This window comes from Micropterus salmoides, unplaced genomic scaffold (genome assembly GCF_014851395.1).
Source record: "Micropterus salmoides isolate LMB-PRFRI ecotype aquatic unplaced genomic scaffold, ASM1485139v1 Ms_hic_scaffold_18, whole genome shotgun sequence".
NCBI lineage: Eukaryota > Metazoa > Chordata > Actinopteri > Centrarchiformes > Centrarchidae > Micropterus > Micropterus salmoides.
Window position 1 is genome coordinate 22,245,576 of NW_024040928.1, and position 16,462 is coordinate 22,262,037.

A 16,462-nucleotide genomic window follows, 5' to 3' on the forward strand; every position below is an offset into this window, starting at 1 on the left:
AAATAAAAACAGAAAAGGGAAGACTTTCATTGTCAGAACTGTTAAATTACAGAAAGCATTACAATAATTAATATAGTATACAGTGATAGTACAGCAAGTTATAGTTATCCCACACTATTGTATTATATCATCAGTAGGTTTGCAGACTGGCTTTATACGTGAACACAGGTTAATTACTTTGTGTATATATGTAGGTACACTACAGTATACAGTATGCGCCAATGTATGTATATGACAATATAAAAAAAAGAAGAATTAGCAATTATGTGCCAGTGAGCTAAAAGAGATCCAAGTAAATAAAATAAAATAAAATACTTTACATTAATCTGAGAGGTGCACAGTACCTGCTCTGTAGGCACATTTGTTGGCCTTTCCACTGCTGATTCAGCTGCTCCCAGGCTTTTTCCACTTGACCTTTATCTTCCGTGGTCATGAGATGGGAGAACTGGGATATCTGGGCATACTGGAGCTCAAATTCAAACCATAGTGCCTCTGTCTCCTGTTTTAAAGTCTGTTGCGGAGAGACACATTTACAAAGAAATCTAAGCAATAATTTGATATTGCAAAGTTTGACCATGAGAGCAAAAGACAGCTTAACAATTGTTTGGTTTTAGGTTGCAGAAAAACACCAAGATGCAGAGAAACACACGTTATACACAGATTAGTATGCTTTAAGCTTGAAAAATTTAAATTCTAATTTTATCAAATAATTTGTGATTACAAACATAAAATGGTAAAGCTGTGCTTCAACTTGCCTGTAGTTGCTTCTTTTGGTTCTGCAGGGTGGAAATGGAGACTGGGCCTGGGATAAACTTCTCTAAATGTTGCTTGTTCTTCTGGAGTTCTGTCTGAAATACCAAGCAGGACTTTCGGTACCTACAGTGAAAGATTGTTTCAATATAACATGAGAACAGAGCCTGCTGCATAATCTGTGACATCTCACTAGTGTCTTTTATTCTTATTTCACTACACTGAAAACAAGGTACATGGCACTTTCATGTCTTTAAGGTAATTATGTTTGTATGTAAATTAGTATATGTAAATTAGTTAAAACATGTGAGACAGGCAAAACCCCATTAAATTGTAAATATTAATTATGTTTTGTTAATTTATTTAATAAGTTTTTTATGAAATTGTCAATGTCAGAAGATTCTGCTTATCCAGATGACTTCCTTAAAGCCAACGAAATGATAGATTTCAATTCTTATGTTCTACTGTGCTAATCTAGAAACAAAGGTCTAAGTTGAAGCTATATAACATGCTGTCATTTCACACACACACACGCACACACACACACACACACACACACACACACACACACACACACACACACACACACATATTAACCCATACCTTTCCAGTACTTCCTGTTCTGATGAGTCCTCTTCCTGTGGTGGGCCGACAGTCTCTGGGATGACGGTCCACTCTGCCTCCTGCTTGGTCTCCACAGTGTTTCCCCTGACCACCGCCTGGAAGATTGGAGAGTCGCATAGAAACAGCCCAGTGAAGAAAAGAGGAAAAGATGGAGCGGCGGTCTATCCACTTAATGAGGATTAGTGCCCTACAGCTGGTGCTGTGTCTTGTACAGGTCAGCCAATGAAAATGCTGAGTTATTTTCTGACCAGGAAGACTTAAGGAAAGAACACTTTAAATGCAATATATAAAGTAAATAAGATTAATTTAGGGCAATTAACGTGCAACATATAATGTCTAAAATAATTTGCTTTATGCAACAAGTCACATCATAGCATTTTACTTTGTGTTACCATCGGCCTGTAATGGCAACATAAAACAAAACCTGTCTCATATCAAATTCAAAACTTCATAGGCAACATTTTTATGTAAAAGAAAACATGAAGAATTTAGGAAAATGCACACATGTTCTTGTGAGACTCTGGCTTGCAGGTGGAAAGCATACTCTTAACTTTAATCCTAAAACGTCCAAAATGTCCAGAAACATGGAAGTCTAAAACATACATGTCATGTCTTATCATGTGTCATATTAGTTTGGATGTAACAGAGGAAAGTGTTACATGCCACATAACTGCTTGACTTACCCAAATTATGAACTACTGCTGAGTACAGAAGAGTGGATACAAAACTTCTGTGAATGTGTGCTACATCCAAAGAAAAGTGGACCTAGCAAGTGTCATTGAAACCACCTCCATATTGACCACACACTACAAAGAAGCTATTTACGTTACATTCATCAAACTTTTAAAAATGCAAATAGTTGTATCGAAGTGCAAACTGGTCCTAAAATACCTAGTGGAGCTGAAAAAATCTATATGAAAGCTCTCTTTGTACCTGTATATGAGTTTCGGTTTGCTGACTGCTCTCAGCGATGTGTAGTAGACGAGCTTTCAGCGGCTGCTCTTTGTCTCGAAGTGAGGGCTTTTGATTTTTCCCTGACCCACAGCCTCTACGTTGTGCCAGGTCATCCTCACTCTCTGTTGGGACATCCTGAGCCTGCACTTGCAGGAAATCACAACGAGGCCGCACTGACACAGCACTACCCACAGGTGAGAGGTCTTGTTGTGGGCTGTCCACGCTTTGTTTCTGCGGGAGACTGTTGCTCTGCTGCGTGTCGGCCAATATGCCAGTCGCTCTCAGCGGGGTCTTTCCATGGAGCGGCCGTCCCCTGCTGAGTTAAGAAATGTTCACCAGGGGGAGGTCGGGGCCAGTCAGTTAGAATCACTCAGGCATCTCATTAAGATGAACAGACTTAAACAATTACAGTGGACAATTGTTAATAAATAAGCTGCTGCTTCAGTTCAATCAATCAACTTAAATTCAATTCACAGTTAATAGATGCTGAACGTTGATTCAAGGGTTAATTCTAATGCTGCAAAATTCTGTCCTATTTCCGTCCAACTTAAGTCAAATAATATAAAATATCCTTAAACTAAAATCTGATGTTCTTCCTAATGTTTATTGTGCTCCTACCAATAAGTGGCTTTAGCGTGGCAGAAGTTGTAAGCCTCCTTGCTGAAAAAACATTTTTTGACTTGAATTTGGCTTTATGTTACATGTACCAAACAACTGCAAACACTTGCAGCACTAGGGTTAGACTTTGAGAGCAAATTGATGATAATGATTACAAGGTCCTGTTTGGTGAAAATAAGCACTCAAACTTGACTTGAGGTACCACATGACATCTTTCAAAATATGACTGACATGATTATCTCTAATAAGGTTTGTAAAAATTATTAATTTTAAAATTGTTGCTTTATCAACACAAATATCCATTAAGTAGTCGTAGTGGTAAGACAGTTGTGGAACATTACATATAGCTACTATGCAAAATAAATACTTTTCAGGGTATTTTTCACAAAGCGACAGACTTTCAACAATCTAGAGATATATCTAGAATCTAGAGATTCAGTTATAAACAAATCCAAATGAGACATGCATAAACTTTGCTCCAGAGCAGAGCAGACATGTCAGAAAATACATACAAGAGATGCAGATCTTGTCATTTCCTTCACTACCTTAAAGGCTCAGTGTGTAAGATTTAGTGGCATCTATTGGTGAAATTGCAACCATCGGTCCAGTTTACCACTACCCAGAGTGTAGGACAGCTACGGTGGCTGACAACAGCACAAAAGTGTCTCTTCTGAGGCAGCAGAAAGTGGCCAGTCAAGGGTTCTTTAGGTATATTTATTAAGTTAGTAAGTGTGGTGTTTCTGCACCACAGTCCATTATAAACCACACATTAGTTAAAGTTTATACAAACACTGACAAGGGAAACACATTCATTCTCTCTGTGATTATGGACCACTGCCAACAATAATATCTGGCCCGCTGCCAGATTACGGTGCTCTGATAGGGGCAAAAATATAAATAAATATATACTTTGATAGAGGTGCTGAAATAGATCTCAGTCATGACAGCAACAGTTACTCACACAATCACTTCCTCTTTAGTGGTTTTGCCTACAAAATAAAAGCTAGAGAAGCTTGTTTACTGTAATGCAGTTTTGGAGTTGAACTGAGCTTTTACTTTGAAGAATTCTGAATGACATTAAAAGTATCTGTAGCCTGCTTGACACACCTCTGAAAGAGCCATCAAAAAACGTGATTCCCCTAAATGTCCTCTGCCTGAAAATACTGGGGAATTGCAAAGGTAAGCTGATGGATGAGGATCAAACACCGAAACAAAAACAGTGCAGCACATGCTGTGATCTGAAAAAGAAGTTGTCTCAAGGTGGGGTTGAACCCTCATCCCTTGGATTGTGAGTCCTGCGCTTTACCAACTGAGCTAACAAAAGCACATGTTGACACAAGGCAATATTACAGCTTATATTATCAACCACGATCTAATAGATAAAACTATTTCTCTGATGCACAACTTATTTGCAGATCCCTGCAGTATATTATTACTACTTCTTCTTCTTCTAATGTACATATTCAACATAGTGACAAGTGTCTGCACTGCCTGAATTCACCAGAAGTAGAACAAGTAGTGACGAAGTGCGCTCTGTAGCGCTGTTTGTCCGTTTTCAGCTACTGTAGAAACATGACGATGTGACGTGGCGACATCCATGGAAGGGGGTGCCCACGGTTATATAGATATAAATGGCTCTTTCTAAGGTAATAAAAACATAATGGTTTATTATGCAAGGTCTTTAAACACCACTGAAAACATAGTTATGGATCTTATATTGCATTTCTGTCGATAGATCCTCAGAAATATTACACACTGAACCTTTAATATGATTATGTTTAATATGTTACACCGCATGATGCCTCTCCATAGCATGACCTTACCAGTCAGATGGGAGCATTGTGTCACTGGGTTGTGTCTCCTGTGCTTCATCTGACTCCCGCAGTTGATCTGTTGCTAGGCAGGAGGATTTTCTTGGTGTTAGAGTTTCACACAGCTCCTCGAGCGATTCAGCCCATTCCTCGACAGATGCAGCTCCATCTACGACAGCCTGGGAGGAATGTGAGCTTCTGATAAACTGAAGTATATTTCTTTCTGGCTATCTGATCTTTTGCCACAATCATACAGTTTGCACAATCAGACGTTAATGCCATGTTACAAAGTTACGCAAATACCTGTTTCTGCGGCAAAGACTCAAGGTCAGTGTGGTCAGTGGCTTCATGCAGAGCGTTAGTTTGCGTTTCACATTGCACAACAGAAAATGACTGCTTTCCAACTCTGATCTTAGACCATAAGATGGGAACAAAGGCAGCCATTTCTCTGCGTACATCCTGAGTGTGACAAAACAAGCAGAAACTTACTTTGCAAAAAAAATTTATCAAAATTTGTATGAAATATGTCAGTGGTCCCAGATTATCATGGTATATCACAGCTGTTAGAGCTAAGGGAAACCAGTAAAATACTGAATTAATCAGGTCTTCTTCTACAGGTGGGATAACCCCAAAAGTAAGACATTGTAAGTAAAAGAGTTAAATGAAACCAAATTGACACTTTGGGATAATACATTTAGAGGTGTTTTTTCCCTACTAAGCTTTACTCAATGGAATTTTTAAAGAAATTACTGTATTAAAACAATAAAACCCAGTAAATGTTAGGTGTGTTTTAAATTACTGAATACATTTACATTTATTCATTTAGCTGATGCTATTATCCAAAGCGACTTACAATTACTATATATCAGAGGTCGAACGCCTCTGCAGCAACTAGGGGTTAAGTGTCACATTGGTGGATGTGTCACAGAGGGAATTAAACCTGGGTCTTATCCTCTGTACCATAGCCACCCCAGTACAGTTACAGTACAGTTAGACTTGGTTTAAAATCAATTAAACCTTTCTTTATGACAGAAGAGGCTCATCTCTTTCTAGTGGGTGCAACTATCTTCTGTGTACAGTCCCTGTCATACCTCCCACTGCTTTCTGACTGAGTCAGAGAGGAGCATCAAGTCCTGGAGTTGGGGCCCAGCGCAAAAGGCCCCCAAACCCTCCACTGCATCCAGGAACTCCTCGAGGATGGCAGGCTGCAGAATCTTTAAAGCTTTCTGCACAGAAAGACATAAAGCTGGACAAACATACATAGACAAAACTGACAGCTATGCAAAGCGAAACACCACAAACCTTTAAATAACTTGGCCTAATTCTGAAATAATATTTTGAGTTTCCAAGGTTTGGATGTTTTAGCACGAAAAGCATTTGCTCTGTTTTAATCAGTTGATAAGCAACAAGTGGGTAGAAAGCTGTCTTTACAGTCAATTTGAAATGTATCACACAAAAAATCAGTTAGTGATGTCTTTTTTGTTTTCCATCATTAAAACTGTACCTGTTTCCTCTTGGCTTGTGTCTCCGAAATCTCTTTGCCCCCAAATAACTTCATGGCTTGCTGGATGCGTCCTTGCAGACGAAACCTGGCCTTCTCCAGTCTGCTCCTCGCCATTGACTTTGCTTTCGAATGAACTTCACCGTGGACCATGAGCGGTTGCCATGGAGATGTTTTATTACTCTGTAGAACGCTTACTCTGGGTTTCGATATCTGAGTTTGTGAGGGGGGTGAGCTTTGCTTTTCCTCTCGGACTGGGTGTTTTGTGTTCTTTGGTCCATCATTTTGACTTGGACTTGTAGTTTGAGTGAGGGATTTTGAAAATTTAGCCCCTTCTACAGTTTGAGCAAGAGGATGTACTGGTTCCTTCAAAGGCTTGATTTGGACATTGGGTATAACAATGGTTGGTCCATCCTCTTTGTTCATGTGTTGCTTTATAGGCCAAACCTGGAGACCTATTGTCCTGTGTGAAACCTGATTTGGGTCCTGGATTTGCAGCATAACGTTCCCAATCTGGTCTACATGTTTGGTTCTGGCCACAACAAATAACCCTGCGTCTGGCTGTCTCTGTGTTTGATGGTCTGCTTCCACATCTCGCATAAACCCAAATGACCTAAACATTCCAAGAATCTCCTAAAGAAATAAAACATATACAAATCACATAGTCTCCAAATAACTAAGTAACTGTTGAAGAACAGAAAAAGTTTATTTAACTCACCTGGCAGTGGGAGACTGCCTCTGAGATCCTGTCCTGCAATGAAGAGGCGCTGAGGTGCTGCAGAGGACAGGTTTTCTGAACTTGAACCACAAAATCCTGCAGATCCTGTCCCTCAGTTATAACCTGGTTCTCTAGATGCAAGCCTCGAGAAATCAGTACCTGAAATGATTATACAGCCGATACTGTGTTATCTGTATTGTATTGTTATTTTTAGTACCTAAACCAATCATTAGCATAGATTGACAACTTCACAGGAAAATTTTACGCTTTATATTTTCCCTTAATACACTCCAAAGGAATGCTTGAGTGGCCCTGTGGCCTCAAACCATGTTACTCAAACCCAGTTTTAGCCTATTTCAATGTGCATGCGTACCATCCGCTACCCAGGAGGGTTATTACAGTACTCAAATCATTTACAAGTAGACATTGTGAAACACAGTAAAAACACAACAATGAAGATCAAACAAAGAGAGACAAGAGAGTGAAAAACATCAGTCACAAACATTATTATTAAAATTCTGGGACCTGTTTCACCAAATATGCAACACGCCGCCACCATTTGTAATCTGCATGTTAACAATGCTCACAGATCACTTGTGAAAATGGCTTCAGCATAATTTGTGATAACATTATCATAAAACCTAAATAATGCCAAATTAGAAGGTGCATAAAGTTTTGGTTTGCTGACTTTGGCCATAGGTTCCAATGCAGAGTGTCCTCCGTGCTTTTTCCCCTTTAGGTGCTGGAGACAGTCCAGGGCCTCTGTGCTCCAGCGTTCCAGCTCAGCCAAATGGCCCTCCAGCCTGGACGCAGCCCGCTGTAGCTCTCTACATGTCCTATCTGCTTCAGCAAGCATCTGTTGTACAGATACAAGCAATTAGGTCTGAACCCAAACCTTAGTTTGTCATATTACAACACAGGGTAGCAGGACTATGTACACATGTTAATATATCAATAACAAATCCTATCAAGATGTTGTAATTGTAACAATGGCAACAACTGTTGTGTTTCCTCTTTCTAGTCTCCTTGGACATGACTGAATGTGTGTTCACCTGTGCACTGGTTTAATAAAGTTCAGCTTCAGAATGGGTTTAGTCAAAAACTGGATGGACTGAGGCCTGTTGAAATGCAGCAGAGTACCTGTGGGAGATTTTGCTGGAGGTTCTCTATGTGGCTTGTTTGAAAGTCTTGGGATGGACTGAGAGATGAACAGTCCACCTCAGCCATCTTTTTACTCAGTAGCTGATAAAAAGAAAGTACACAAAGTAAAAAAAAAGAGACTAGCTCAGACATGACAGATTTAAAAATGTGTCTATATTTTGCTGCAGATTTTTATCTAGCTATCCATCCATTAATTTGAAACTTTGCCAACCTGTAGTTTCTGTCTGTTAGCCTTCAGTGGGACTGAGGCCACCTCCAGTGGCTGCCTCAGTAGCCAGCTGGCCTCCTGGGTCAGTGAATGCACCATTTGAAGACAGCTCGGACCAACACTGGGCTCTGATGACACTTCCTAAGAAAGACATGCTTCATGAATAGCAGCCATTATTGGTGTCTGTATCTCCTATTTTTCCTACGTTTAAAGTTTCATTTACTTTTGTGAAACATTTTCATGGAAATCATGAACCTTTAAAATCGTTGCATTGCATTTTATCTTAACTGTCTGTTAGGTCTGTTCTACCTGTAGAAATAGCAGTGAGAACATGCATACTTACAAACATTTTCCTCTTCATGCATTCAGCCCACTGCATGTTGACCTTCCTGAGTTGCTCGGCCAGAGTGAGGCTGGTTGAAGATTCTGTCACTTCAATGAGCAAATTTCCCGCCTCATTTAACTTAGCCTGACATGAAGTCCACTCACCCATATCCTACAGTAACCAAACCAAAAGGTGAATCTAGGGCTTCCTGCAACCCCAAATCAGCGATTTTTTTTCATTAATAATTGGTCATTCAGTTTTCAAACACTGGACCTCACAGTGAAAGTCATACAGGAATGTTTTTGAGTTTTACAAAATTCTGGACAAACTGATTTTACCTGCGTCTCTACAGCAGGAGTCTGGGTGTGCGATTGTATGTTCTGTGCCACCCATGTCTGGAGAGAAGGAAGGCATTTGTTGTAAATCTCCCACGCAGACACCACTCTCTCCATCGTCCCTCTCACAGCCGTCACAGCCTGTGTGACCAATTCAGCTTCACCTTCTGCTCCCTTCACCTGGCGAGTAATAAGCTGGGAATCTTGACCTGGGGAGTGTGGATGTCAAGTCTTGCTTTTTAGAAATTCAAGAATTCACAACATATCAAAGATTAAGATAGCATAGCACAGATTTTGTGCTTACAGAACATTTGACAGACAAAAATTTTGCTCATACTTAGTGCTGCCTTGCCAGTGTAAGCATTTGCCTTTTCTTTCAGGTTTTGGAGCGCATCCATCAGAATCAAAAGCTGGCCTTGGCGCTCCACTGTTTCCTAGACAACAAACCAACATGAGTCATCGATTTTGCTGGCTTTTCAGGAAGCATAATATGTCAGATCACTCACTAGATTTAAAAAATGTAAGCTAGTCTGTTAGTTTGATAATATGCCATTCCCTGTTATCTCATAATAATGCTGCTCATATTAGTGTGTTGTTGGAACTGGCTTCATGTACGGCTCTTTCAAATACTTACATGCCAGTCCTGCAGAAGCACAAGTACTGTATCCTGGGAAGTGTAGGGCGATTTCCAGGTCTGAAGCTTAGCATTGATGCTGCCCAGAAGATCCAGTACAGTGTGACAGGATTCCTGGTATTCTAACTTGATCCCTTGATACTTGGCTGTGACTCTGATATTGGTTAAACTGTTTTCAAATACAGAATGCATCAGTGCATTATTTCATTAATTTATTGTAACCAAACTACATACACTTGTAATGCAAGGGACTTAAAAGCTTTATGACTTTAAACGTCCATTTTGGAATATTGATTTTACTAAGAATTAAGTCATTATGTACCGTCTTTTTATCGCATCAAACTTTTCAAGGGGCACTACTACGTTCCCTGAGTCATCCATGTTGTCATAAGTGTCAAGGATATTGATGTGGTGGCTCATCTCCTTAATTAAAGTCTGAAAAAAACAGCAGACAAGATAATTAGCACATAAACTAGATGATGATTGTGCTTCAAGTCTCAAAATATTGTTATGTTGCCTGTTCATATGTAGATCTGCCCTATTTGTGTCCCATGACTTATATGTTATTTCAAAACCCTTGCAAATTGTACATTTTGGATTTCTGAGAGCAGGAAAGATCAAATTTGTTGTGCAGCTTCAAAATAAAAATAACCTTTAGCGTGTCTTGTTGAGCTCTTGCTTTTTTTGCAGCATCTGCGTGATCTTGCGTTATTCCTCCATCTTCTGTTAATGCTGCCTCTGCACGCTGCAGCCATACAACAACAGAGTTCAGAGGAGAAGGAAGACTCAAGTCCAGGTCTGCTTTACGTCTCTGCAGCTGAAGAACGACACACACATACACAGCCTGGTCATTGTTATGCTGTCTAATGACTGCTCTGTAAGCCTATTCATCTGGAGAGAGACAAAGGAGGTAGATCAGAAAGACTAAAAGAAACCTCAGGAGAAAGTTTTTCCTCTCTAATTCTATTTTGCATAATGATTAAGTCATGTTAAGATAAAACAACAGCACAGGATGCAATAAGGGTGCAGGGCAAGAGTGACTAAAATCCTTCTGAGGAAAGAGTGTGACCCTGCTGCTTTTTTCCACAGTGGATTTCCTCACCTCCTCTTCCAGATGATCCCACGCTGTCACGAGAGCACACTGCTCTTGGCTCAGCTCAGGGCAGCGTCTTATGGCAGCAAGGAGGCTCATCACTGGTCTCCTTTGCTCAGTGAAGGAGTCAGCGAGGTTCTGAAACACCTGATGAACCAAACGCAGCAACAACATCTAATCGCTGTACAACAATGAAAGTTTTCTTATTTCAGCATTTGTGCTTCGCCTTACCTGATATTTTTCTGCATAGCTCGACATTTCTGTAGCCATCCGTGCCTCTGACAGTTCCTGGTAGGCTTGATGCAGCCAGCAAGTCATCTCTAGTATTCGCTCACTTGGAGAGACCTACATTATTTTTTTTTAATTGTCAATAACTACACTTTTGTATTAACTATGAAAAACAATGTGAGAACACCCTGAAAACAGCAGTGGATTTTGTTTTTCAAATTAAGAAAAGTTAAGAAAAGTCAAATTAGGAAAGTTCCATGCATAGCCATGCATCTTATAAACATCAAACACATACAGCTGAAATGTTCTTCACTAAAACTTGAGAGAAAGACATAAAAATTGGACAAATATTAACTGAAGAAGGACTTCTTTGCTTGGTGTATAGTACCTGACGTAAGGGTGAGACAGCAATTGCTGGAGTGAAGTGAGCAGGCAAGTTCACAGGTGAGGGAGAAAAGGGTTGGACTGGAGGAAACAGCTACACCACCGCCACCAGAAGAGAACAGGGAAAATAATTAATACCCCTCAGTTTCATGCAATAGATTGTGGGTTCACGCTCAATACAGGGACAGGAAGCAGCAGGAGCAGAGGAACAGTAGCACTGTTACTCTGCAGGACTTGTTTAAACTTTCATGAGGGAAGATGTATTTTTCTAAAAGCAATGCTTTCTGTTCTGCAGCAAAGTCTTTAGAAGGTGTGAAAGTCAATGTGATGGTGTGATTAAAAATATTAATATGAATACCTACCTGCAGATGGTCATCAGGTGCTGGCATGTCATTGGAATACTGCAGAAACTGAGCTACGTAAGTCATAATGGACTTCTCATCTGGGTCTTTAACATCAACATCTGTAGCGCAGATAAATACACAGAAAGTCTTTATTGTTGTTCAGTTTGGCAGCTACTCACCTCCACTGTCATTTTAAGCGATGTTGTCTTGAATGACATATAGTAGGAAATAATGAAAAATAATAGTTATGTTTTTTTGTGGGCGCAGTAATGTGTCAGTTTGCTTATTCTAACTCTTATACTGCAGCCACTGTTTGTACCTTCTCCCATGTACAAAAATCAATGTGACACATTTATGTCTGTGCTAAAATGGGTGAAGAAAAGCAGTATTCATTGAAAATACCCTGTCATAACCATCAGGTATTTTTTACTGATGAGTTTTAGTAAGTGCTATGCTATTGTGAAACAATACTTAGAACTACTCAACAATACTACTTAATCAGCCTCACCCTGTGGCTCCAACAGGCGGGGGATGTGGAGCTCCCTCTCAGCCAGGTGGAACGCCTCTTCCAGGTTCTCCTGGTTGCTTCTGGACTGGACCAGTGAGAGATCAACCAGCTGCGGTCTGAGAGAACACAGGATGGCCAAGAAGGCAACACCACTTCTCCAGCTCGACCTGAAGTCCTTCATACTGACAGAGCATCCAACCCTAGAGAGAGAAAGACAGATGGATGACAAAAAAAGAGGGAAGAAAACAAAGTACTACTCGGGATTAGTGGTGCCAATGAAAAGTGTAGGACTAGTTGTCCTGTAGTGGAACAGTGCAACCTCCGAGCCACAATGTTGCTCATAAAAAATTTCATGTTGCTAGCGTTACTGACTTACAGCCTGTTTCTTAAATTAAACACCTGTGTAATGCCTTTGTTTTAAGCATTCATATATATTGCAGATAACCCACTTTTGGCATTGGTCCCTGACCCACATGAGCAGGGCCTTCTTGGCGGACATTCGGAAGCGTCTGTGGAGAGGCGATGTCCGGCCTGCAGGGACCGGACTAGCTGGGACTGGGCTCCCTGACCAGGAGTCCAGGCTGGCCAAAGAGTCGAGGGAGGAATGACAAGAGCTGAAGGAGAGAGTGCTGGCCAGCTCCTCAATCTAAAACAGAGATAGTGAAACAATATAATAGACATTAAATTATCATTATATTTCAAATGGTTCCTCCATATGTGAAATATGACCAAAATGTACAATTTAAAGCCAATACTTTGACTAAGTTTTTTTTTTTAATATTAATGATGCATCACGAAATGCTTGTTTGTTTCGTCTTCCTCTGTTTCTCCTCCTACTTCCTTTTCTCACATTAGCAGTAGTAGGTTAATTCTGTTTGTGGTGGCATTAGTTTATCATTGGCACTCACATGACATTGGAGGATGATTGTCCATATAAGTCCGAGGATGATGGAGGGCCGTCCATCTATGATATCTGAGATGTTTATGTTCACCAATTTGATCTACACCAACCGACCATAACAACAGTTAACCAAACACACTGTGGATTCAGATGCTATGTTTTTTTTGTGTGTGTGGAAACTTACAGATTTTCTCTTGAGAAAGTTCAGTGCTGTTTCAATGTTGGCCCTCTGCTGGAAAACCCCACGGCCTCTTTGTCGTTTCTGTGGAGATAAACATCAGCGTTATTATGAGAATAATATTTATTTAGTTGTAATGGAGGAATATAGAATCTATTCAACTCATTGATATCAGAAGCACATGTAGTAACTCACCATCGGTTGGCCAGTCATCACCTCCAACAGGTCGAGCAGCTGTGACCCATTTCTGATGTCAGAAAAGAGGTCTGACACATATGAGGGTGGGCATCTCTGTAACAATGCACAAAAATTACTGATTTATCTGTCCAGCTGAACAATTCATATATATATATATATATATATATATACATATATATATATATACATATATATATATATATATATATATATATATATATATATATATATATATATATATATATACATATATATATATATATATATATATATATATATATATGGTCCCTCTTTAATTTCACTAGTTCCATCTACTACACTTCAGTTTCAGTAATGTTACTGATATTGAGATAACAAACATGCATAGTCGAAGGTTGTATGTTAAAAAATTACAATAAAATGTACTGCATTTCTTGCCTTGTGAATATCAGCAAATGAAGGCAATATACACAACATTCATTTCCATTGATAATTTCAAAACAGGAAGTAACAGAGCTTACAAAAGGTATCAAAGTTGTGCTAACGAATTTTAGCAATGAAAGCACCCACCACAGCTGTATATAAATAAATATAAATAACCTTGAGTCATATTTGGTGGGAAATTTACTGCCATAATTTTATACAAAACAGGAAGTTCAGGTTCATGTGGTGTCATGTGGTAAAACAAAAAGTAAAAGGCTGATGGAAAAATAAGTGCTGAGCTGTTTATGTTTTTGCACACCACAGAGTGCAACAGGAAGCAAACGGGTTTATAGGAAATGTGAACTACTTTGTGGGAAACACTGAAAAATTCTATATTAAATTTTTTTTTTTTTTTTTTTTTACAATGACATGAATTTTCTTAATGCTTCACACAGCACAGTTTACAAATGCATCCTTTACCCAAAAAGGTCAGAGCCTACAAATTCTGTCTTCCTTCCAACACCTACTGCCATGCAACTGCAGTTGATTCATTGAAATGTTTCCGGGTCAAAGCTTTAGGTCAAGTCACAACAGTAAACGTTGTCCCCCAGACATAAAGGAAATACTCCTGGTGGGGGTTGTCAGTCCACTCAGATTGGTGTAACAGATGGCAGGTTATGAACCAGTGATTTTAGAGCGCAGTCATATGGACGTGAGGTATGAAGAGGAGGCTGGATTCAGATTACATGCTGTTTTGCTTCACTGAAGCACTATTTATACTCCAGTCAAGTGTCACAAGCAGCTCAAGTCCTCTTTCCAACAAGATCCATGGTGAGCTGCCTCACTACACCTCACTGTCTGAACACTGACTCAGCATGATTACAGCTTTCTTCATATCATTTACAGCTCCACCACAGCATGATGTTTCAATAATACCTAGGTAGAGTTCTCCAGAACATTTTTTTTTTTCATTCTTGCCCAAATATTGCATGTTGAAAAGCAGCTAAAGTCAGAGCAAAACATAAATCAATACTATTGATCATGTTTTGCTTGAGACATCTCCTAAATTAAAGTTAAGTTTTAGAATATACATAAGAAAAATATCTTTAAAGGAAAAGTAAAGGCATGCAATACCTGCAAAAGGCAGTTTCCTTTTTACATTTTAGCCAATGCTGCGAGTAGCATATAAACCTTGAATTAACATTTTCTTGTCAGTCCCTTTCTGCATCACTACTCCAGCCTCTCCCCAATCCAAGGTAATCTCCAGAAGATATATCCTATTAAACAGCCAAATGCAAACTTTTGTCTGGGGGTATCTTTGACAAAGCACCAGTTCTTATTTATTTATACTGTATTCAAAGCAATAAAACCATCCAGAAGCATCAAAATCAGGAGTGAGCAGTTTTTGTTTTCATCTATAATAGTTTATTTATCTTATAAGCATCACATATAAATATGATATCTAAATGTACCTTAGAGAGTTGAGCATTTATCCAGTTGGTGAATGTCCTTTTCTGAATCTGTTCATGCTCCACTGATGAGGAAACAGACAAAACATTTTATCTATAAACATGGAAGCTTGTGTTTGCTGGCATCCCTGAAAAAAAAGTCATGTCTGGCTTGTCACAGTCCTGAAAACACCAACTAATGTAAACAAATGCACAAATCACTTTTCATAAACATTGCAGTATACTCCTCAAAAGCAACCTGACTTTCTCTGACCTTCCCTGTCTGGAATATGCTGCTGTAAAAATCCAGACATTTCATTACAGCAGTTGGAACCTTGATCTAAGCTGCAGCTAAGTCATAAAAAAAGATACTCACCGACATCAGAGGACTGAAGGATCTTCCGAACCTCCATGCTTATAACTGATAGTCAATAAACCCATATATAATGAGTGAAGATACTACTTTAAATAACATATTACTGTCTTCTCAAACACTAGGTGACCCAGACTGGCAGGAAGCTTGAAGCTAAAGTAAGGCTACCGGCTGGGATCTGGCTACAAGACGGCTTCCAACACAGTGACAGACATAGATACTGACGCTCACACACACACACAGCAGATGTACACAGAGACACACTCACAGCCATGATGAACTCCCAAACAGACATTTGCACACACACAGTAAGGGATTTTGGGCATATATGGTTCTTGAGAGTTACTAGACCTGATCCTAAGATTCTGTTGCCAAAACATTAACCTTTTACTATATATAACACTATAAAGGCATTCCGTGTTACAGTATTATAGAAATGACAGAACACTTTAAGTAATATGCAAGTAGTTTTGGAAATTGCCTGTTTGCCCACTTTAGTATGAAGAAACACTGACTGGGTAAGTGAAGCCAATGATCTCCTGGGAACACATGAATCATTTTGGTGTCCACTTTATATTTACATCAAAAGAAATAATGGGTGTTTAAATCAAATTATAAGTATTTTACTACTTTAATTAAAATTATTCGTAGAATATAAATAACTGTCTCCAACATAAAAAGTTCAAAAAAATTAAATGATTCTGCCTGCATCGCTTTCATAAACTTTTACCTACTACTTTTGTATCTATGTGCAATCATAGACTGT

General features: G+C 39.3%; 1 protein-coding gene across 1 annotated transcript in view; it reads right to left on the bottom strand.

Annotated features, from left to right (window-relative positions):
* The window catches only part of LOC119909481 (nesprin-2-like), an 88,512-nt gene that overhangs the window by 69,739 nt on the left and 2,311 nt on the right, over positions 1–16,462 (bottom strand). The window contains 26 exon segments of the mRNA XM_038727728.1: positions 1,354–1,469; positions 2,308–2,644; positions 4,770–4,936; positions 5,061–5,216; positions 5,849–5,983; positions 6,262–6,891; positions 6,977–7,135; positions 7,665–7,832; positions 8,117–8,218; positions 8,349–8,486; positions 8,689–8,841; positions 9,009–9,214; positions 9,343–9,439; positions 9,640–9,808; positions 9,962–10,074; positions 10,292–10,456; positions 10,742–10,879; positions 10,964–11,077; positions 11,349–11,438; positions 11,707–11,807; positions 12,197–12,396; positions 12,646–12,842; positions 13,105–13,197; positions 13,282–13,359; positions 13,471–13,566; positions 15,348–15,409. Coding sequence (XP_038583656.1) covers positions 1,354–1,469; positions 2,308–2,644; positions 4,770–4,936; positions 5,061–5,216; positions 5,849–5,983; positions 6,262–6,891; positions 6,977–7,135; positions 7,665–7,832; positions 8,117–8,218; positions 8,349–8,486; positions 8,689–8,841; positions 9,009–9,214; positions 9,343–9,439; positions 9,640–9,808; positions 9,962–10,074; positions 10,292–10,456; positions 10,742–10,879; positions 10,964–11,077; positions 11,349–11,438; positions 11,707–11,807; positions 12,197–12,396; positions 12,646–12,842; positions 13,105–13,197; positions 13,282–13,359; positions 13,471–13,566; positions 15,348–15,409 — 4,180 coding nt within the window.